At 33.6% G+C, this 24,678-nt stretch overlaps 2 protein-coding genes across 2 annotated transcripts in view; both read right to left on the bottom strand.

The window, feature by feature from the left end:
- LOC110464929 (betaine--homocysteine S-methyltransferase 1-like) overlaps positions 1-5,707 on the bottom strand; it is a 9,731-nt gene extending 4,024 nt beyond the window's left edge. The window contains exon 1 of the mRNA XM_021520407.1: positions 5,645-5,707. Coding sequence (XP_021376082.1) covers positions 5,645-5,707 — 63 coding nt within the window. The remainder of the gene's footprint in view (positions 1-5,644) is intronic.
- Positions 4,214-24,389, bottom strand: LOC110464949 (protein jagged-1-like). Its single transcript, XM_021520442.1, has 11 exons — positions 24,026-24,389; positions 14,082-14,236; positions 13,241-13,373; positions 11,995-12,149; positions 10,361-10,497; positions 9,092-9,220; positions 8,123-8,515; positions 7,476-7,632; positions 6,858-7,026; positions 6,440-6,546; positions 4,214-6,131 (listed from the first exon to the last, which is right to left on the bottom strand). The coding sequence occupies exons 1-11, from the start codon at positions 24,068-24,070 to the stop codon at positions 5,966-5,968; spliced, it is 1,746 nt and encodes a 581-aa protein (XP_021376117.1). The 5' UTR covers positions 24,071-24,389; the 3' UTR covers positions 4,214-5,965.
- Positions 24,390-24,678: the final 289 nt, after the last annotated feature.

The raw sequence follows: 24,678 nt of genomic DNA, 5'->3' as shown, positions 1-24,678 counted from the left end.
AAAAAAAAAGTATTCATGAGATATTCTAACCGCATGGTATTGAGGCTATTTTTTCTCGTGAGGTATATATGTGTGTATTAAGTATGACTATCTGGGAAGTGAAAAATAGAGCGTTGCATTTGTCATTATGAATGTGAGATAGAAGATATGTTGGAAAGTATTCATTCGCGTTGTGCTTGGCATATCACGAAAGGAGGAAAAGCTTCTATATGAAATAATTTGAGAGATCTGCCTGGTTTGTAAATGTGTGTGCTGAATCTGTACATCTGTAGGTAAAATCGAGGAATGATATCAGTTTCATTGTACCTGATTCCTCACAACATAACATTTATCGATAGATATTAATAGATTTTTTTATCATGGCACGTACTAAAGTATATTATTTCATCTTCAAAATTGAGGGTGGAATTTTTCTCTCACCATTCACCGATATGTCTCCAAATAAAATGGTGAAATGCCGTTACGGGATATAATATATGACTTCACAATCGTCTTTCCACGGTGGGACTACATTACGTAATAAAGAAATCATTCTTTTCGAGCATATCTTTGCTATATATCATTAAAAATGGGGAGGGTATGCTAGAGACATCTAAACCGTCAGGGTGGTACATGTAAGATGTCTTATCATCGGCGTGGGGCAGGATTTTGGTTAGACTAGCCCTCTCGTTACGATTTCTGTTTCATATATATATACATAAGCGGGTATTTTTAACCATTCTATTGAACAAACAGCTGTCCAGTATATGTTTTGATATGCACTTTACAACGTTACTTATATTCTGATGCTACTCAAATCTAAATATTTTTTGTATATGACTATACACTAGTAAATTGTATGGCTTATTATATCCACTAGAGTTGTATTATTGATCGTCATGTCCTGTAATGTAAGTATTGTAAGGCTGTATTTTTGTTTTTCTTTACACCATAACACTGCATTAATAAAAAAAAGTATTCACGAGATATTCTAACCGCATGGTATTGAGGCTATTTTTTCTCGTGAGGTTTATATGTGTGTATTAAGTATGACTATCTGGGAAGTGAAAAATAGAGCGTTGCATTTGTCATTATGAATGTGAGATAGAAAATATGTTGGAAAGTATTGATTCGCGTTGTGCTTGGCGCTTCACGAAATGGGGGAAAAGCTTTTATATGAAATAATTTGAGAGATCTGCCTGGTTTGTAAATGTGTGTGCTGAATCTGTACATCGGTAAGTAAAGTCGAGGAATGATATCAGTTTCATTGTACCTGATTCCTCACAACATAACAATTATCGATAGATATGAATAGATTTTTTTTATCATGGCACGTACTAAAGTATATTATTTCATCTTCAAAATTGAGGGTGGACTTTTTCTCTCACCATTCACCGATATGTCTCCAAATAAAATAGTGAAATGCCGTTACGGGTTATAATATGTGACTTCACAATCGTCTTTCTACGGGGGGAATACGTTATGTAATAAAGAAATAATTCTTTTCGAGCATATCTTTGCTATATATCATTACAGATGGAAAGGGTATGCTAGAGACATCTAAACCGTCAGGGTGATAAGATCTCTTATCATCGGCGTGGGGCAGGATTTCGGTTAGACTAGCCCCCTCGTTGCGATTTCTGTTTCATATATATAAACATAGGCGGGTATTTTTAACCATTTTACTGAACAAACAGCTGTCCAGTATGTGTTTTGATATGCACTTTACAACGATACTTATATTCTGATGCTACTCAAATCTAAATATTTTTTGTATATGACTATACACTAATAAATTGTATGGCTTATTATATACACTGTAGGGTTGTATTACTGATCGTCATGTCCTGTAATGTAAGTATTGTAAGGCTGTATTTTTGTTTTTCTTTACACCATAACACTGCATTAATAAAAAAAAAGTATTCATGAGATATTCTAACCGCATGGTATTGAGGCTATTTTTTCTCGTGAGGTATATATGTGTGTATTAAGTATGACTATCTGGGAAGTGAAAAATAGAGCGTTGCATTTGTCATTATGAATGTGAGATAGAAGATATGTTGGAAAGTATTCATTCGCGTTGTGCTTGGCATATCACGAAAGGAGGAAAAGCTTCTATATGAAATAATTTGAGAGATCTGCCTGGGTTGTAAATGTGTGTGCTGAATCTGTACATCTGTAGGTAAAATCGAGGAATGATGTCAGTTTCATTGTACCTGATTCCTCACAACATAACATTTATCGATAGATATTAATACATTTTTTTATCATGGCACGTACTAAAGTATATTATTTCATCTTCAAAATTGAGGGTGGAATTTTTCTCTCACCATTCACCGATATGTCTCCAAATAAAATAGTGAAATGCCGTTACGGGATATAATATATGACTTCACAATCGTCTTTCCACGGGGGGAATACGTTACGTAATAAAGAAATCATTCTTTTCGAGCATATTTTTGCTATATATCATTATAAATGGGGAGGGTATGCTAGAGACATCTAAACCGTCAGGGTGGTACATGTAAGATGTCTTATCATCGGCGTGGGGCAGGATTTTGGTTAGACTAGCCCTCTCGTTACGATTTCTGTTTCATATATATATATACATAAGCGGGTATTTTTAACCATTCTATTGAACAAACAGCTGTCCAGTATATGTTTTGATATGTACTTTACAACGTTACTTATATTCTGATGCTACTCAAATCTAAATATTTTTTGTATATGACTATACACTAATAAAATGTATGGCTTATTATATACACTGTAGGGTTGTATTACTGATCGTCATGTCCTGTAATGTAAGTATTGTAAGGCTGTATTTTTGTTTTTCTTTACACCATAAGACTGCATTAATAAAAAAAAGTATTCATGAGATATTCTAACCGCATGGTATTGAGGCTATTTTGTCTGGTGAGGTATATATGTGTGTATTAAGTATGACTATCTGGGAAGTGAAAAATAGAGCGTTGCATTTGTCATTATGAATGTGAGATAGAAGATATGTTGGAAAGTATTCATTCGCGTTGTGCTTGGCGCATCACGAAAGGAGGAAAAGCTTTTATATGAAATAATTTGAGAGATCTGCCTGGTATGTTAATGTTTGTGCTGAATCTGTACATCAGATTCTGCAGGTAAAATCGAGGAATGATATCAGTTTCGTTGTACCTGATTCCTCACAACATAACAATTATCAATAGATATGAATAGATTTTTTTACATGGCACGTACTAAAGTATATTATTTCATCTTCAAAATTGAGGGTGGACTTTTTCTCTCACCATTCACCGATATGTCTCCAAATAAAATAGTGAAATGCCGTTACGGGTTATAATATGTGACTTCACAATCGTCTTTCTACGGGGGGCATGCGTTATGTAATAAAGAAATAATTCTTTTCGAGCATATCTTTGCTATATATCATTACAGATGGAAAGGGTATGCTAGAGACATCTAAACCGTCAGGGTGATAAGATCTCTTATCATCGGCGTGGGGCAGGATTTCGGTTAGACTAGCCCCCTCGTTGCGATTTCTGTTTCATATATATAAACATAGGCGGGGATTTTTAAACATTTTATTGAACAAACAGCTGTCCAGTATGTGTTTTGATATGCACTTTACAACGTTACTTATATTCTGATGCTACTCACATCTAAATATTGTTTGTATATGACTATACACTAGTAAATTATATGGCTTATCTTATACACTGTAGGGTTGTATTACTGATCGTCATGCTCTGTAATGTAATAGTAGATTTATAAATTTTCATATATCGTAAGGCTGTATTGTTGTTTTCTCATTACACTATGCGACTGCATTAATGATTGTCATACACTATAAGACTGTTATAGTTGTTATAAATTAATTTTTGGTAAATTTATACTTCAAAACTATATTATTGACTGTAGTACAATGTTAAGTAGTATTGCTGTTTATTATGAATACAAAGACTGTATTATTTATTATTGTCAAAATGTAACTGTATTACTGATTTTAATGCTAGACAATGTCGAATTACTTACTGCCGTACATTGTTAAAATGTATTACTGATCATCATGTAATGTAAATGTTTTGTTGTATTTATCATGAACTTCAAGGCTTAATTACTGATTTACATCTATCAAAACTGTGATACGAAATATGGCCGTATTAGTTAAGTGACATATACTGATAAGCTGGGACATTATTTCACCATTTATAGTTGTTAACATAAAATAACTCGTATGAATACTTTCAAAACTTTAATGAATTATATTCAGGACATTTGTACGTCATTCTACCTTCTTCACATTACTATCTATCACTCACCTTAATTTGTAGGAGACATATATATCATGTACACTTTACAAAACACAAATTAACAAATGAACTGTGATGCGTTTCAACATTAGTTCTATACATACAAATACCGTTAACTCAAATGCATAAATTATAATATGCATTAACTACCTACATAGATATGGCAAGCAGTTTTCGATAGAAATATTATTGTTGATATTAAATGTTTGATTTTTTTAAGGAAAATAAACTATGGCAGTAAATTATAGTCATAATCAATGCATTTTCATTAATTACAAAAACAATATAGTATTATAGTCAATATTTTTCTTATTTTTACCAAACAATAAAATATATTTGTATCAATTAACTATAAGGTTTTACGTTGAAAAATAAAAGTTATATTTGTGTGCATACAATGCATGTAGTGCGAAAAATAACCCTTTTATGCACAGATGTGAAGTGACTTTCAGAGGGCTGATGAAGGATGGTCTATATTTAAATGTATTTTCGCAAGCAATGTCAATAGCGAAGAATTTCAACAGCAACCATGGGAATAGGAATGTGTATGCACGTCTTAATTTCAAATAGTCAGGGGAAAAAATGATATGAGGATGAAAAGCGATGCTTTATAAATTAAGCCACAAAACGAACATGTGCATGTGTTCAAACCAATTTAAAATATAGGTTTCACAGAAATTTGTTTATGTTAACTTTACGCAAAGAACACTCTCATTTCTTAATTTTGCAATGAGTAGACCAATTATGTCATGTTATAGATATGTGCCTTCTGCTGGTGATATAATACGGATCGATCTTCGTGTGAAGTGATTCAACATTTGTATATAATTTATATATGTAATGACGACTGTGTGAAAATGAAATTTGTCAAATGTTCGAGGTAATCCACCCCTTTTTTCAAGACACAAACATGAACAAATACATGACCTAAAATATGAAATGGAGAAAAAACCCAGTTATTACTAAATGTTTATGCTGATGTTCGTTAGAGCCTAATACATATCACATCACGATTGTAAATTGATACACATAGCCATATGTTCACATTGTTTTTAACATGTTCAAAGTTGTTATTCAGTTATAAAATTATACCACATAGCTACCACATTGATTCCAAGTACAATATGTCAGTTGTACATTGTATAACGGTAGAAATTTCCTGCTTTCATTGCATAATTGATTGCGAGATAACCAACCTTGATATCCAAAAGAAAAGCTTATATTTAATGCATAAAATATATGCATATATTATTATACGTCGGTTTTACAATTTATTATTGGTATAAAAATAAACTGTCTACGCATGCAAATATACAAATGTACGGTGGGGTAGTTCATTGTTTCCGTTAGACATGTACCGAAGGAATGTTTTTCTGTCTGGCAGTCACGTTCTCCTCCACATCAATCATTCCTTTGGTCATCCTTTCTTCTCTCCTTCCAAATTCATCCTAAATCCTTATACCCTTTCCCCGATAACCAGATTTAAACAGACACATACGTTTCTTACTTCTTGCTTCTTTCTAACGTGGATATCATTTGCTGAACGGCTTTAATTTATTGTTTCAAAATAGATCTCATCACTTAGTCTCATGATCAAACGTCACAATGGTAATTCATGTATGCATTTTATGAAAATATCACCATTTTCTGCAAGTCGATTCAGATAACAGACAACAATGTCAAGATGTAGGATTCACATTGACTTTCACTCTAGAGTTGGTGCTCTTCCGTTGGTGGTTGTTCATTTCGAAATATAGGGAATTCTCAAAGGACTGTGCGGGAAACGCGTCACTAACACCGGAGTTTGGTCTTGCCACCACGTCTTTTTGTCCCATTCTTACAGACCTGAAAAAAACCCATAACTTCATACAACTGAAGTAAGAACTTTTTCATCTTAACTAAATATTATAAGATTAAGTGAATTGAAATAAAATGATAATAAACAAACGGAGGCAACACGTTTGATTTATAACATATACTATTAATTCCATCATAAACAGAATAATTCAGTACTTAACTGCAATCCTTCCTCTCTCTGTACATTCTAATCAATAAGTTATGATATAAGTTATATAGAATGGGAGCTGTGCGGTGTCTATTGTTTCAGCATCAACTGTTATTTCAGATGTGGTGATGACAAATGTGTCGCTTACCTTTTCCTCTTATATACGACGAACGCTGTTAGGCATATACACATGGCGATGATGACGACAAAAATGACTAGAACCACGTACCAGTTGTCATGGATCCAACTGGGGTGCTGCAAGTCAGACAAATAAAGCATTTTCTCAAAGGCTGACAGACTCAATAGAATTCCCTCAAAGTAGTCATATGAATACGACCATATTGACGTGGAACAATACGATCACAAAGACAAAATTTGCAACATTGTCATTTATCAACAATAACAAATAATAACGTATCAAGAGAAATTGGTATATTGTTAGTATATATTTACATTCAGCAACTTAAATAGACATGTAACGGTCGTATAAACGTAATACTTCCATTACTGCTTTGTAATAAGACCATTAAACAGTGAGATTGTCTACAATCATTGTCAGTACTTACGCCGTCTAGGAGAGGGGCTGTCTTAGGGGCTCCCTCGCGGTAAATAGGCAAGGGTATGTATTGTTCTAGCACCGCAATTTCCGTGTCCTGAAATACTTTCTGAATTGTCTCTGGTTCCAATGTTTTACCATTTTCTTCCACATGGACCAAAACATTCGTTACTAATTCTCTGTAAACAAAAGAAAAGGACAAAATATAGTTAAAGTTTACAAGCAATAAGAACCACAAATCAGAACACGCGGTAGATACCATTAAGTATCAATATTATCATAATACAAAAATGTTTAAAAGTGTTACATCTGTATCCCCACAATGGAATGAAATAAAATCATCCTACGTACCATATATGTTTGCGTGGACGCAACATGAACTATAGCTGTTAGCATTTAAGCTCATAATGTGTTGTAAATGCTACATAAGGAAGGATTCTACGCAACAAAACATCGCAAGTGTTAGTTTTTTTTGTTTTTTGTTTTTTTGTTCATTAATAAAAAAAAAATTTTTTTGTTTTTTTTTTGTTTGGTTTATTAACAATACATATAATACACAATGCAGAAATGTATATCTAAGGCAATACATCAAAACACGATTTTTGATCTGTATTGATGTTATACATACCCATTCGGAAGTATTGCTGGTTTATAATTGATGGCGATTTCTACTTTGCCTTTTAAATTCAACATTTTTTGAAGGAGATTAGTCATTCCTTTCCGAACGTCTTCTCTATTATCTCCGAGTAATCTCCCTTTGAGCATTATGGACGCTATCCTCAATGCTACATAAACAAAAATGTTGTTACATTATAAATATGACCGTGAAAATATCATAAAACTTATCATTTCTCATTTTTTTCTAACTATTTCTCGTTCACGTGTCTCTGATTATGTAGAGAAACGGGTGATGTTATCAATTAAGTATCCTTGTTCCGCACTGGATTTCTTACACCCAGAACAGTGTATTTCATACTTTGTTTATTTCATCTTCATCGTTATTTTCATTGTTGTCTAGCAATGTATGGTTTCCTCTACAGAAATGGTATATTTAAACTGAAGACATGCAGGTAAAACAGTTTCAAATGCGCATTTACAGTTTTGGCAGTGGTAATAGGTGATGTGATACTGATGGTCGTACGCATACTTTCCTAAATTAAGTATTCTAACTAGAAGTCATATCTTACATTATAATGATATACTATAACCTGGTATAATTATTCCTATTTTCAAACATCATGGGGATAATTAGAGTAATTCCAGTGTTACTTTTACCTGTTGAAGTTTCAGGAAGCTGTGTAGTTGTTTTTAATATCTCTGTATCGTTAACAGTAGTAACGTCCGACGTTTCTCCTGTCGTCGTGTCGACAATTACAGTAACGGTTGTCGACTCTATAAACGTGGATATCGTCGTCCTATCCGTGATATTACAGACATCACCAGTGAAACCATCATGACAGGTACAGGAAAATCCAAAGTGTTCAATGGAGCACGTGCCATTATTTTCACAGGGATTACCAGCACAAGGATCTACAGCTTCCTCACATATATCACCCTTCCAACCCGGTAAGCATGTACAAGTTACGTTCCCTGATTCACTCGAACAATTGCCGCCATTCTTACAAGGTGTGTCAGCGCATGTGAAGTCAACGGAACTGCAGTTTTCACCTGAAATTTAATGTGTAAAACGTGACACATCCATTTAAATTAAGATGGTTAGTGGACATACGTAGAGAGTGTAAGTAGTGGACAATATGTGATACGTCACACACAGGGGTACCAGAAGGAAAACAAGTGCAAGGAAAGTAAATTATTAGGTCTGCAAGTCAACATGATTTGTCTTTTGAATTTTGACCTTAAATACTTTAACTAATGAACTATGGAGTTCTTAACATTAATGTATACAACTTCATTAAGTGATTAGAGTCCTGTTAAAGAATGTAGCTCATTTAATATCCGCATTATGTGCTTTCTATTGTTCTAATATTGATTTTGATTGAAAAAATTCGATATGAATATTCATAGCATAAAACGAATAAGAACCATCATTATTACTGACACATTCTATCAATCAATAAGTGCTGACGTCACAGACATATATTACAAGTCTAAATTAGGGATGTCTTCCTCTTATTGACGAATGACTTGGGTGACATATTGTTGTCAATTTTTTCATTCTTTAATAACTGACAGGACTGGTACAACAAGGTCAACATTTGATTAATTATTGCAAAAAATACATACCGGATGTTCCTAATGGACATGCGCATTCATACCCAACAGGTATATCAAGACAAACATGGTTGTTATGACAAGGGTCGTTGTCCAAGCACTCGTTGACCCCGTCATCGTCACAAAACTTTCCTTGCCAGCCTGAAAAGAATTGATGAACATATGTACCAATCTTACACCACCTGTCAAGTCTGCTGAAACCTGCTACGTCATGATTTATCATTACTTAATTAACAAATTAATTTCACTCAGCTGCGTTCTTAAGCCCAGGATCAGGTTATAATTCAGACATAAGCTAAAGTCATATTTTGAATTTTGTTTCAATGTTTGGTTTACATCTCCTTTTAAATTTGAACTTGAAAACATGAAAAATTCCACCTGTAATTTCTTTATTGTTAATAATTGAAATTTGAAATTCCACTGTCTCGGGTTGGGTATCTTTTAGACTACAATTTCACGGAGAGTGGTGTTTTCCTTCTATGTTTTATATGTTTAAACCTGTAGACACCTTTTTAAAAGCAATATATCAATATATACATGTATATAAAGCAAAACATGAAGTTATCCATTTTATCGTGATTACGTCTTGTAGTGCTATTAACATATATATATACTTTTCGAAACGTTTTGTCGCCTTTACCACTAACATAACCTACCAGGTTGACACAACGTTTACTGTTGAAAGTACCTAACAAATGAGACAATTCGTTTACCGTCTTATCGACTGAAAGTAACTATAAAGTATTCAAACAGGCTTACGTCCTAACGACTGAAATTCCCTTACAGAAGGGAAACACGTAACACACACACACATTGTGATTGCATCTATGAAACTATGTAATAGATTCAGTATGTCAAAATAAATTACACTACACAATGCAGGTGTTTCGTCCTTCTACGACTCATACGTAAGGATAGGGACCAAAATGTTCGAAATCCAAATTGGTCTTATCTGCTTTTGAAACAGAAGGGGATGTGAATAAACCCCGTAATTATGTTAATTCAAGCATAAGAGGAGTAGTGGTTAATTTCAAATCAATGATGAGTAAAGTGTGTATGTTATGAACCGTTCCACTACTCAAAAAGAGGTAAATGTGGTACACAAGATAACGGCAAACCTTGTAACTAAGAAATCCTCCTTTTCACCTTATATCCTGTAATAAATGGACAAACCAGTTTACTGACAGTACTTTACACGTTGACATCTGATTTAAATCTCAACAACTAGCAGTTACTTTTGGTAGAGCCCTGTTTGACATCTAAAAAACTGATAGTACCTACCAGGTAGACACACTCGTTTGCCGTCGGTCTTGTCACACGTGTAATGTCCTTTGGTGTTATTTTGTGGGATACAGTACGTATCACAGGCAGCTCCATAGTAATCCTTGTCACAGTACGTCCTCACCTTCACCGAGAGCCTGGTAAGAACATGTAGATAATGGTAACAATTGCAATACTTTTCACATTTGTTTCGGCTTATAGATATGTCATTCAATCAAATGGCGCCTTGCAAACCTTTGTATCAAAATTGAAACGACTGAAGCCACCTACGAAAGTGTGACGAAGAAATACGGACATTTTTAACGACAGAACGTATGAACGTTACTTGTGTATTTGACAATAGGATGAAAGATGAAAGATATCGAATTGTGTTCTCTGTTTGAAGGAGGTATGTACGTCTTGGACTTTTTTAAGTATAGGATGTTGTTGATGTGATATTTCCAAACTGCAATATTTATTTAATAATTTTCAAGTTTTAATGCAAAGAATATTTTCAAAAAATAATTTAAGATTTGCTTCACGACATCTACATTCATCCTCACTGTTTTGATCTCTTTAAGCGTAAATCGTTGCAATTATGCGCACGCTGTACGTATTATTCAAATGAGACATAACAAATACTTTATAAAAACAAAAAGGTAGCATCATCGACTCCTTTTTTAACCATACATACGTAATATATACAAATAGTTACATTGTCACACACATATATACGTTATATACACTTAACGCTATTCACATGGCTGGTAACAATGACGACTAACAGAACAAGTCAGTAAATGATTATGACCGATGTGACTTAGCCGTGAACACAAGACGAAATGACAAAACTACAATGTGTTGACATGGACAAATTTTGCCGACTTAATAGGACATACTGTGAAAGTAATTCTAAGGTCATAGGTCATTTTCAGATAGGTAACAACAACGACTGATTGGCCTCAGTAGTAGATTTATATACATAAACAGTGGGAAATTACCGTAGTCTCCTGTTTTATATGAAATATAGCTATCAATCTTTTTTACCTGTAGAGTACGTACTGTACGTAATATATTAACACTAGTCCCTTTGTAAAAAGTAATGGAGTATATAACAAACGATTGGAAATAAATCCTTGTATCATGTAAGACCTAGGCAATAGCCGTATACTCCTCTGCGAAATATCGCAATCAAATACATCGATATCTGCAACGATATAATCTAGAATGTTTTAAGTAGAACTAGCATGTGTTACATTCATATATCCTAACGAATATATCCGATTTGTTTTCATAATTATGCAATCTGGCGCACTTCAACACGAATCCGATACTGTTACCAACATATTATGAAATGCGGGGGTTGTTTCAAAATCCTAATATATCTTCTGTTGCAGCATTTCTTGTAATTTATATATGTTTCTTACACATTTGTTCGAATTAAACTAAACTCGATTTTATATAACATTGCATATGTGCTCTATATACAATGTATTGTCGTTTCATTGTAATTCTTAAATATCAATTTAAAATACATTTCTGAATAATTGCAGTCATGTGGTAGAATAATAGTCAGAAAATAATATGTTTAACAACAAAACCAAACAAGAAAAAAAATCGAACATTGAATCTGGATGCGTGTTTTTGAGACTTACGTCGTCCTCTTCTTGATTGTATAGCTGGAGGTAGTGGATGACGCCCTATCGGGAGATACCTTCTCTGATATTTCTCTGTACAGGAAGTCCACGTGGTCTGACGGATTGGAACCGGGATCAGCATCATGTACCTCCACCTTCAGTTTCACTGATCCCTGTTTGGTGGAATAATAGGTCAGACTAACAAAATTACAAATGGCGGATAATGATTTGTAAATAAAACGTTACTTAAGGAAAATATGCTTCTTCGATATGACGTGAATACAATTCCACAAGAAAGCACGTAGCATATCCTGTAACAGTCAATAAACTAATGACGAACAGGAATAGTTTATAAGCATTGATAAAACTTATAAATAACACTGTCGTATAATATAATGATTATAAGTAACTTTTATACAGAAAACTTTATAACATATTGTTTTGAAGGTTTACCTTTTACTTTATTTTCAAGACCGACTGGTTCTCCTTCTCAACCCAAATGTGAAAATATTATATTAATTAAACATAATTATTCTATTGAATATAAATAATTAGGTACATGCTCATAGTTTGAACTATTCAGATCATACACCTTGACATACATTGTGATATTATGCCCAAATCAATTGACAGACATTTATCTCACCTGTAATTGGCTATATGTATTTGATACTAACGCTACCTGTCGTTGTAGCCTCGGGCAACTACATATTAATCTGTCTTCTGGGCCATAATTGAGGTCAGATATGAACATGGTTTGACACATGCTGATTTCGATCATAAATCAGCATATTGAACAAGCCCTTTTTAATGTGATATCAATATAAGATGTGTGTATACAGTGAAAGAAGATAATATTTATTTTTTATTTTTAGGATTAGTTTTTGCCTTCTTGCACAGTAATAAATGTAAAGCCTTTTTTTCCGAGTAGTATATTAGCTTATATACATCTTTCGTTTGGGATTTTATTTGCTTTATTTAGAAGCCATGTCGATATCAGTCACGATTTGTGAATATCATACAACAGATTCCAACATTATCGTTTACAATAGAGGCAGAGCAATCTTTTATTTTCAATTTTCTAGACAATCAACTGGAATTCTTTTTAATGATCTTTTGTGAAATATTTTCAGGAAAAATGCAGAACAAATATAGCATCCTACGATTAAAAACAATTGGTTTGGTGCTTAAATGACCACAATGTATTAATTATATTTGTAATCATAGATAATTCTTCATAATCGTTCAGAATCATATAACATACCGGCCAGGATTTCATTCGGAAAAACATTGGATTTTTCACTCCTCCAAAGGATGATCCGAATGTAATTGTGTCAGCATCTGGTATTTCCGATGATTTGAATCTTCCAAAGGGACAGTCCCGTATGTTGTTTGCTCTAAAAATCAAACACAAGAAAAAAACTTGTAAATAATGAATCATTGCGTCGTGGTTTATTGTAAATTTAAAACGTTAACCAATAATCAACAATATATTATCAAACTTTCAATCTAGTACATGTGAACATTTTGTCATCAAAACCATAACAACATTCACTTTCAGCTTTATGTTTGTAAATTCGGCATTCCAAACTTCGTATGGAACAATTATTATAGCTAATTGCGAAATGAAAAGTAGATCCTGAAGTTTGAATTATCAATACATATATTGGATTAGATTCTTATCTTTATATTCGCCTGTTTGTACATATGCATATTTCGGTTGAATGAGACGTTATACCAACCTTTTCACTATGAGACGATATTTTAAGGTTTTGCCTAATCACTTGTGTGATTTGCAAGTGTTCACTATTAGATTATATTTTAGGATTACTTTATTTTAAGTTTCAAAAGACTGTGATGATACCATATACGGCATAGTTATAATGTTATCTTAAATTGCTGTCATTCATGTATATGTGTTTTGGTGCAAGGCCATATTGTAAATTAGACAATGTCTAAATATGTATCCCTGGTTAAAAAGGATATTATTATTATCATTATTATTACCAAGAAACGTGTATTGCGTCAGATGTTGAACCAACCCTTTGACTTACAAGACATGGAGATTGCATATGAGATGATGTGCCAATATATATTGTACCTACCCGGTCGCCTTATCAAGACAAATGTTAAACTTGTGATCACACGCTGAGAAACAGAACACAGATCTGCCATCACAACACTCGCCATTGCTTCCTTCCCCCTCTGAGTTCTTGTAGTGGACGAACTTCACCTCGAGGGTCACCCCAGCCGTGATGGTCTGAAAAACAGTCAGTTAAATGTATTATATTGCCCCGAGCCAGCAATACGATTGGGCAAACGTTAAGAAAGCTCATATATAGATATAACCTATTTTTAACAGAATGTGACGAGGGAAGCTGCAATAAAGGGGAACACAGACAAACATTTAAGTGGTAACGTCACGCTACCACAATTGGTACAAATTTAATTTTAAAATACAATTCGAACACTTTTCTGACCGTGTACCAATTAGGGTAGTGTACCAATTGTGGTAGCGTGACGTTATGTTGCAAGTAGCAGTATTTCAAGTGGTTTGAGTTCAAAATATGTTGTTTATGACGCTGTGGCATACCTCCATCAGTAGTAAAGAAGGAACTCGGTAGCTGAACTATTTTCCACTTCATGATAAAGAAGCATGTAAATATATATATATATTGTAATTATAGACCTGGTACACAGCATTGAGCCATGTAACGCCACATTCAACTATTATTTTATTTATCATTCTTGTGGTATTTAAGTCCGGAGAGGAATATCTGAAAAAAAAATCCGAATCGGAAGTAAACTAACTTATAGTCATATAGGATCATTTTTCAGACAGCCATGGAACATAAATTAGGCATACACAATGACAATGCTATGGTTCGTGGTTAATGGAAATATCCTTCTCGTTATTAGAATCAACGCGTTATTAAACATTTTTTCACAATGCAGATTTAGCAATATCTATGGTGCATCGAGAGTAAAGAAATATTTTCTATTTTTCTGTAATGATTAATACTCATTTAGTGTTGGTGATAACGGAAAAATAAAGGACGACATACAGTGTATTGTGTATTTTGTTGAAAGAGATAAAAAAAAAAAAGTGATCGATCAACAGTTACATTTCGTTTTTATATTTCGTCGAGTATGTGGCGCGTGTCTTGTATTGTGCAATTGTTGTACATTGCATTGTTTTTATTGGTAGAATATTCTTTTTCATGTATAGAATAGTGGAAAAAATGGGTGTGGTATTCGTGGTAGGCGTGACATGTGATTGGCTGTGTAGAAAAGAATAAGGTGTTTCTGTAAGTGTGGTCAAGGGCGTGTCGCAGTTTGGGTCTGCAATAATATGGATATTTATGTTTATTGCTGTGCTCATGCACTTTCTTTTAAACGCGTCGTGTTCTTGTCTTGTGTATATAGGAGGGGGGGGGTCATTGGCCATATTATGAAGCAGGCATGTCCGGGTTTTGGTAAAAAGGCATATCATGTAGCATACTGCTCCTTTTTTACTTCTGAGTTAAACTGTGTTTGGTCGATTACCGTTGAACATTATTGTAATTGTTGTCTTAAAACGGAGATATCACTTGTATGCGTGTGTCTTAAGGTTCACTTTTAGGCGGCTTAGGGATGCGTTTTAACGCGCTGTGACCTATTTCGTTTATTCTTCGTGGGATGCTGCATGTTTTAGTGAAATTGAAATTTTGATGCATTTGCCCAACGGAATTATATCAATGAGTCCGTTTCCTATTTGCTCCCTGCTTAGAACTTAGCTTTTAAATTTAGGGTATTTGTTAATTACTTTGTAAAGAAAGTCGTTGTCTGCGAAACAGTTTCTGTTTACATAAGGAGGAAGACGTTTGCTTCAACTAGTCCTTTCGGTTCTCTATGTGTCACGGGTATTGTGTTTGAATGTGTTAGCCGTCCAATGAAAGTATTCCATGTATTTCCCAAAAAAAATAATGATCCATTTGAGCGTTTTGCCTGTGATGCCATGCTTCTGTTGGTACGTAAGGAGTTTTTTTCTGATACTTCTTACACTTTGGCAAGGTCCATTATGATAATTGGTTTTTTTTGTTATTGCTTCGTGTCCGGTATTGTTTGAATAATTTCAAACGCGTTCTTGAGGAGCAAAATGCGATATCGGGGCTGTAAATCAGTTTGTTGCTGTTGTTTTAGTTGTTTTATGGTTACTATGGTGATAATAGGATGCAGGACTCTGAATAAAATTACTCTATTGGATATATATATATGTATGTCTGCTTTGTTATGATCCTAATATAAACTTATGAGTACCTATTTATATCCGTCTTTGACCATTAAGAGCTGTCATTAATGTTGTTTTAGCACTTACCGGTGTATTACTGACATAACGTATGTCAATGTCACAGTGTGGGTCACATTACACGTGTCATCTTTAGTAGGACAGTGACTAATAGCTACCAACCTTACACGGAACTGAGGACAGGCAACCATTGACATATGTATTGGTATCTACGTAGTGTTACAATTAGTACTGGTTACATGCTGTCAACACAAGGACGAAACAGGAACTTATAATAGACACGAAAGGCAAAATCAAAAACGGAGAATGTGTAATTTGAAATGTTTTCTTAATGGTGAAACGACGATAATGCCAATTTAATTCACTTCAATCATTAAATACGCATGGCAGAAGCCCGTAAAACGAAGAAATTTCAACTATGAATGTACTGATAATGAGAATAATGACAAACGTTTGCATATGAAGTAGAGGACATGTGAATTATAGTGTACTAGACTACACACTTAGGTTAATGTTTCCGCCTATTAAGGAGAAAAGGTATGGATGATATATTCTACTGGTTTACATACTTGATGTATTAAGTAAAGGGTGAAATGGATTGTAGAGCATTAATTAAGATACATGATGTTTGAATTAGAAGGGATAGTAGTCTACTCATTCATATACATGACTTACAGTTTACTTCCTATGTAAAAGAAGATATGAACTAAAATGTAGATTATAGTGTCATGGTTGACACTGATGACTATAAGTTTCCACACTATGTTGTAGGGAAGGATATACAAGATAGTGTATTTATACCTATTTATAACTGTATGTTTATGTCCTATTAATCATATTAGGATATATGAATTATAGTGTGCTGGTCTACAGACATGATTATAATTGCCTGCCGTATGAAGCAGAGGGAGATATGTATTATAAACTACCGAGTATAATGTACTGTATACCGGGAATTTTTTGCTGCAGATTAATTTTCGCCTTTTTTCGCCCTCCGTAACGGCAAAATAATCATTATAGCGAACATTTGTACATAACAAACTAGTAGTATTTAACGTGAAAGTAGTTAAACGTGAAAAGCGAATTCAAAATCGGGTGAAAATGGATTTTAAGGTCGAATGGCGAAAATTCGACTAGCCGAAAATATCCCGGTTTACATCATATACCTGACTATAACTCTCCCCTATACGAATTCGAATTAGAGATATGTATTCATTATATAAAACTGATCATAATGTATACATACGACTATATGTTTCCGCCTTTGATTTATTTGAGGATATATGATTTATAGCGCACTTTTTTACATGACTATAAGTTTCTATCCTAAGAAGTAGAAGATGTATTATACTGGTTAACATAGCTATACGACTATAAATCTCTGCCCGATGAAGAAAAGGGTATATATATTGTAGCGTGTTAGTAAAATACATAACTATCAGTTCCATCTATGACGTACAGGAAGATATATGAATTATAGCGTGTTAGTAAACATAACTGACCATAAGTTCTATCCATGACGTACATGAGGATACATGAATTATAGCGTGCTAGTAAACATACATGACAATTAGTTACATCTACTGCGTCCAGAGAATATATAAATATTGTAGCGTGCCAGTAATCATACATGCCGATAGGTTCCATCTATGACGTACATGATGATATATCAATTATAGCGTGTTAGTAAAAATACATGACCATAACGTTCATCTATGACGTACAGGAGGATATATTAATTATAGCGTGTTAGTAAAAATACATGACCATAACGTCCATCTATGACGTACAGGAGGATATATTAATTATAGCGTGTTAGTAAAAATACATGACCATAACGTCCATCCATGACGTACAGGAGGATATATTAATTATAGCGTGTTAGTAAAAATACATGACCATAACGTCCATCCATGACGTACATGAGGATATATTAATTATAGCGTGTTAGTAAAAATACATGACCATATCTTCCATCCATGACGTACAGGAGGATATATTAATTATAGCGTGTTAGTAAAAATACATGACCATAACGTTCATCCATGACGTACATGAGGATATATTAATTATATTGTGTTAGTAAATATACATAACCATATCTTCCATCCATGACGTACATGAGGATATATGAATTATATTGTATTAGTAAATATACATAACCATATCTTCCATCCATGACGTACATGAGGATATATTAATTATAGCGTGTTAGTAAAAATACATGACCATAACGTCCATCTATGACGTACATGAGGATATATTAATTATAACGTTCTACTAAACATACATGATCATATCTTCCATCTATGACGAACAGAAGGATATATGAATTATAGTGTGCTAGTAAACATGCATGATCATATCTTCTATCTATGACGTACAATGAATTATAGCGTTCTTGTCTATATTCATGACTGTACGTTTCCGCCCAATAGCGTGTACGTTTGATAACGGTTCACGATAAATCCGGGATTGAATTTTAAACCTGTATTGCGCAATGTAGTCTAGACATTTGTGTCCTGACTGTAATGGGTAAATTCCATATTTCTAAATAATAATTTCTTAATAAACTCTTTCAGTTAATAACAACCATACCCATACATTTTAAAAATGCTTGGATTATTTAATGCAGATCATGTGATTTGATATTAATACTTATAGTTTTCACAATAGCAAATCGTTTAAGTGAAGATCCGGTTAGCTTTTTTTCTCTACCAAAAAATGATTTTACAAGTATTAAATGTTATTTGACTATTCCGTACAAAAATGCTACTGTAAATTGTTAAATGCAGATCTCTAAACTTTTTATAAAGTTCAATATTAATCCATACCATAATTACTCGAAAAACATGTGTAAACCAAACATTTAACTTAATTTTGTCTTAACTATAAGTTTAACTGTTCATACATATTTTCCGTTCCAGGCATGACCTGATTTAGTTCCTGAAGTAGGATAGACTGCTAATACGTACTTTAAAATCACATTTTTGTGTCACACAATCATCTTTGTACTATCTGAATACAAAGAAACTCATTTATATTGCTTTATATTTCAACTGTCTTGATCCTTCATCATCTTCATCCTGCGGGAGTAAATCTCCGCTGTTCAGGAATATATATTATCGTGTCGCACTGTTGTTCTTCAACATCAGTAGATCAGTCGACAAGGACGTGATTTATTATCAGATAACTGATGACTTCAGTACATTACTTAGAATGTGAATGAAGACAACGTCGCAATATAACGTTTAATGATAGCCTTTTGTCCTTACCGCAGACAAAGTTAATTTGACAGTTACATAGTTTTACTGTGTTTGATTGAATACGTTCGCTTCCAGCAGAAAATGACACAGTAAACAACTACACTGTACTGTGGTTTCTGATCCGGTCTGTCGAAAAACGACTAACGGTCTTCATTCTCACCATCACATGGCACAAGTCGATACAAAAATACCACAAGAATGTTAAATGGAATATGATCACGTGGGAACAGTACACTAGGACAGATAAAACGAAATAACATGGGTTGCTAAATAATGGGAAGATGAATACACACTTTTATTTGAAACTTAACATCATTCATGATTGCCTTTAAGACGTGAATAGCTGATACATTCAAGCACGTGTTTTTATTTTAGTTTTTTCCTGAAATATCCCTTTTCTTAAATGAATATTTATATTCCAATCTGCTAAGGTAACAGAAAATTCTAGACTTGTTTGCGTTTTGAAATACGTGATTGTCGGTAATCAAAACATATATCTATCATACGTCAAACGTTTGTTTTATTCATGAGGAGGTGTTTTTACTGTAACAGATGATTACATCAGGTCAAGGTACTTTACCTTGCAGCGTTGTGAATTTCAGATGAGCACCTCGTAAATAAGAAATTCTCATAGCAATAGGGAAAAAAATGCCATACTATATCTTCGCCCGGTTCATGAACATATCATTATTCAAATACAACAGTATTAACTAAGCTAGAGTATGAACAAAGTACAGCCTTCCTCTTTATCACGAATTATAAACGTCAAATAACGTAAATTTATATAGTCTAGTCAGATTATTTTGTTGTCGTTAACAATACCGTGCGATGCATTTCCCTACACTTATAATTAGACAAAAGCTTAAATTTAAAGGATATCGTTTATTCTATTGTGAAGTTAAGAGGTTTCCTGGCGTCCCTGTGGTTACCTTTTCATATACAATTGATTTGTAACCATCTAATATATATGTACATGAATAATTAACTTTATCTGGTAAAACGTTACGTTAACGAATACCACTGTATATATGACATAGCTTTGCACTATTTCATTTGTGTAGAACTGACAACTATAATGTATCTCCTATGCGGTTGTTTGCCTGCGGGCTATCGGTATTGACGATATCTATATGTTTGCGGTTCATTATGTGTGTATCATTTTTATATATTTACTAATAATTAATATTATTTCCGTATTAATTCTATTGGTATCATAAGTGTTTGTAAATTCCATTGCATCCTTACCTTTTTATGATAAGTTTTTTGTGACGTAAACTCTGTATAATTACAATCCTTTACATAGAAGAGCAGAAAAAATGTATTGTATACAGACCTGTTAAGTCATGCAAATACTGACCGCGGCCAACGCCTAAAATGATATTCCATTTTTTATGATAATAACTCTTAGCAGGATTTTGTGATAACAGGAGAAAGGATACGAACCTTATCGAGTACATCACAAGCATAATTGACATTATTTACTGATAGACATCCCACTATCTGTATTTTATTATATATGCTAGGTTTGCTTGTTTTTATGTAATAGACTATATTTTTTAAACATTGAAATTCTCTATATATTACATGAGCAAGAAGCTCATAGAATATCAATGATGATTACAGATTAAGTCATAATGTATGTTGACATTATGCCCTACACTTGGAATTATTAGTACAGTAATTCTGATTATAGTTTTGGGTATACTTGTATATGTTGACATTATATCCTACACTTGGAATTATTAGTACAGTAATTCTGATTACAGTTTTGGGTTTACTTGTATATGTTGACATTATATCCTTCACTTGGAATTATTAGTACAGTAATTCTGATTATAGTTTTGGGTATACTTGTATATGTTGACATTATATCCTACACTTGGAATTATTAGTACAGTAATTCCTATTATAGTTTTGGGTATACTTGTATATGTTGACATTATATCCAACATTGGAAACTCATAGTATCGTTATGCTGGTTATATATTAAGTTCTACCGTTGTGTGCTAGCATTCTACCCTACGTGCGTCACCAATAGTGCATCAGTGCTAATTAAAGTTTAGGCTACTGAGGCAATGTACATAACTCAGTATTTGGCACGACTAATACCTATTTCCATTTCTAGCGGACTTGACTTTTGGCGCCTACAATGTAATTGTGAATCTTCATCATTTGTATTATATGTTTACGAAACAATAAAAAAAATGTCAGCATATTATGGAAAAATTCAGTTTCAAATGGCTTACATGTTTAAGTGAGGATTTTAATTACCGAACCTAGCTATCACTGAACCAGTGTCTGTATAAATACTAACGACACCTATTAATAAGCGATGAAGTCTCCAATTGGCAAATATCTTTATAGGCATATACTTTAAAAGTTGTACTCCATATATATATGAATCGGTGTGTGTATTATTGGTTAACCATCAAATAATAGCAAAAGTATATATCAGTTAAAAGCTAGAAGACATACAATCAGCATATAGGCATATACTTTAAAAGTTGTACTCCAAATCGATAAATATTTGTGTGATTATCATCGGTTAACCATCGAATAATAGCAAAACATTTTTATCAGTTAGAAGCTACCCAACATACGATCAGCGGTTGAGTTCAAGACAAATGGGTATTTATAATGTTCTGTATTTTCGCTTTCACAATGGGTATAACAACGACTGCTATATTTCGAAACCTTGTGTTAAAAGTTTGTCTAAACGCAATAGACATAATTCGAAAAGAGGGGGATGCATGCATAATACTGTCAAGAAAGGGAAGGTTCATGACCGGGAAATCAAAACCGACAAGCTTATCGCACATAGTATGAGTAAGCCGTCCCTGTTAGTCAGGTAATTAAGTTTTCGTATCGATGATTTCATGTTCAGAAGAGTATGTTTGTTTAATGTGGTAAAAATGTGTCGTACTGAAATAGGCATCACATCGTCGTTTTATCTTAAAGGTAGTTAAAAACGTAGCTCGTTTGTTTGTTTATGTTTTACGTCCTATTAACAGCTATGGTCATTTCAGGACGTGCCAGGTTTTGGTGGTGGAGGAAAGCCGGATTTCCTGGAGAAAAACAACGTCGCAATGTTTTTGTTACCAGTCCTGAAAAGCTGACTATGAACGACAAGTGTTGGATCTCATTTAAAAGAATGTAGCCATGTTGAAAATTGGCGAAATCACGAAACTGATTTACTAAATGATATGCATTTGTTATTTATATGACTATTTTGGAATTTGTCAGTTATAAATTAATTAGATGTTGCGAGTAAAATGTTTTTCTTCTGCATGACACTTTAAAATGTATTAATTGTGAAAGTAATGTATCACTATTTTGTTTAAACTTCAATAAACAGCCCTTGAAAATAATCCAAAACATTAATTTTCACAAATAAGTTCACTTAAATACATAGCTAGGATTTAATCAAGGTAAACCTGACTAAATCTAGCAAAGACATTGGCCTTATAATTGCCCTAAAAGCTGACGAATAAAATTTGTTGAACTGAAATAACTCGATAAACAATTAACAAGTACAAAAAGTCATAATTCTGATCGTAATTGAGTGTCGAATATACTTCCTGGCAAATGTTGGATGAAAACGTATTTAATAAAAATTATTTTCACGTTTAAAATGACCTTATAATTCCTCCTTCACTTATGACGTTATTACTAGAGTTTTAGTTAATTAGCACGTCTGTATAGGCGATACCAGATAAACACTAGCAGTATCAACTATCAACATCAATATAGAGATAAAGACCAACAATAGATACATTGCAATGAACATGTGTATAGATATATACCGGTACTTATCACAAAACACAATCACATTACAAAGAATGCAGTACATGACATGTCCAAGCCCTATATACAGTACGGTATTACCTTAAGGGCATTCCGTTGACAGCAGTGGCGATAGCACCAATACAATACAGGTAGTCATCAGGTAAATCGGCCTGTTTATTGTCGTATAAGTACTGCCATAGTAAAACAGCTCAGGGTATCCCCTAATTGTGCTGTGTCTGAATCATCACACGCTTGGAGCCCTCAATAATTATATTCCTTGAAAAACAACGTGACACCGCACTTTTTTTGTAAAAAAAAATCCCCCTCTTTTCTTTTTCTTTTTAAAAAACCGGTCATTCGCCATTTACATGGTAAACAGAACATCAATAATTATACTCGTTTTAAAATAGTTTTGCATCTTTATATCAATGAGACAGACCTATTAACTAATGTTCAACGCTATACTAATAGTACAATTAAATCTGTAATAATGAACTCGTTGTGTGTACATATGTATAACCTTATTTTCTGAAATATTCATTGTGATTTTCACAAGTACCTCATAACTGTTCAAATATATTAACGATAATCTTTATGAAGAGCCATAGACGGTTTTGAATAACACAAATTATATTGTTCAATAAAGATGGAAAATGAATGTATACAGTGTATGTTTAATGGTTAACTATCAAATGAAAAATATACCTACCTTTACCAGACAGCCGAGGAGGACCATGAAATATAACGATTCCATATTAAGAAATACAAAGCAACGTATTGTTCCACGAACATATAATCCAGGGACAATTCAAAAGAACCAGGAAAAGACTCGTTCTCTTGTGCACAATCTACAATTAAAAGGACAACAATGGCGGTCACAGACCGGTTGTAAGCAGACGTTCACTCCGTCAGGAAGCCCAAACAAATGTGACGTTTACCTGACAGGTGAGTGTGTCATAAAAAGAGGCAAGTCAGGTAGTCCCACAGCCTTAACGCTGACGAAGATGTTGTCTCGCTAACATAGCTAACCACAGACGTCACTACCGCTACAATTATCACAGCCCACATCCAGCGGGGGATACAGGTGACCTGAAACGTACCTCTTGCTGTCCAAATGATTCAATAATACGTCAGGTAGCCTGGGAACTGACTCGAAATATTCAAACGAAGAAATAAATTACTAATCCTATTGCGTATTACGATTTGTCTTGGTTTGTCACATACAGAGTGATCACTTACTATGTACTTGTCACCTTTCCTTTTTTCTGCATAGTTTTATACTTACTAGTCGTCCTGTTTGTATCTGCTTATTATCCTGACTTATCACATATAGACAGACTTCCTGAGATACATTTCTACTTT

This window comes from Mizuhopecten yessoensis, unplaced genomic scaffold (genome assembly GCF_002113885.1).
Source record: "Mizuhopecten yessoensis strain PY_sf001 unplaced genomic scaffold, ASM211388v2 scaffold11043, whole genome shotgun sequence".
Lineage (NCBI taxonomy): Eukaryota > Metazoa > Mollusca > Bivalvia > Pectinida > Pectinidae > Mizuhopecten > Mizuhopecten yessoensis.
The sequence above is the reverse complement of the archived record's forward strand: the minus strand, read 5'-3'. Positions and strand labels throughout refer to the sequence as shown.

What these genes read in the sequence shown, in the direction of transcription:
- LOC110464949 (XM_021520442.1), bottom strand. Translation starts at nt 24,070, where the DNA reads ATGGAATCGTTATATTTCATGGTCCTCCTCGGCTGTCTGGTAAAG. An exon ending in CAAACGAGTGTGTCTACCTG is followed by an intron (nt 9,221 to 10,360) that starts GTAGGTACTATC and finishes AATTCTTTTCAG; the next exon opens with GCTGGCAAGGAAAGTTTTGT. An exon ending in GTCGTATATAAGAGGAAAAG is followed by an intron (nt 6,132 to 6,439) that starts GTAAGCGACACA and finishes GGTTTTTTTCAG; the next exon opens with GTCTGTAAGAATGGGACAAA.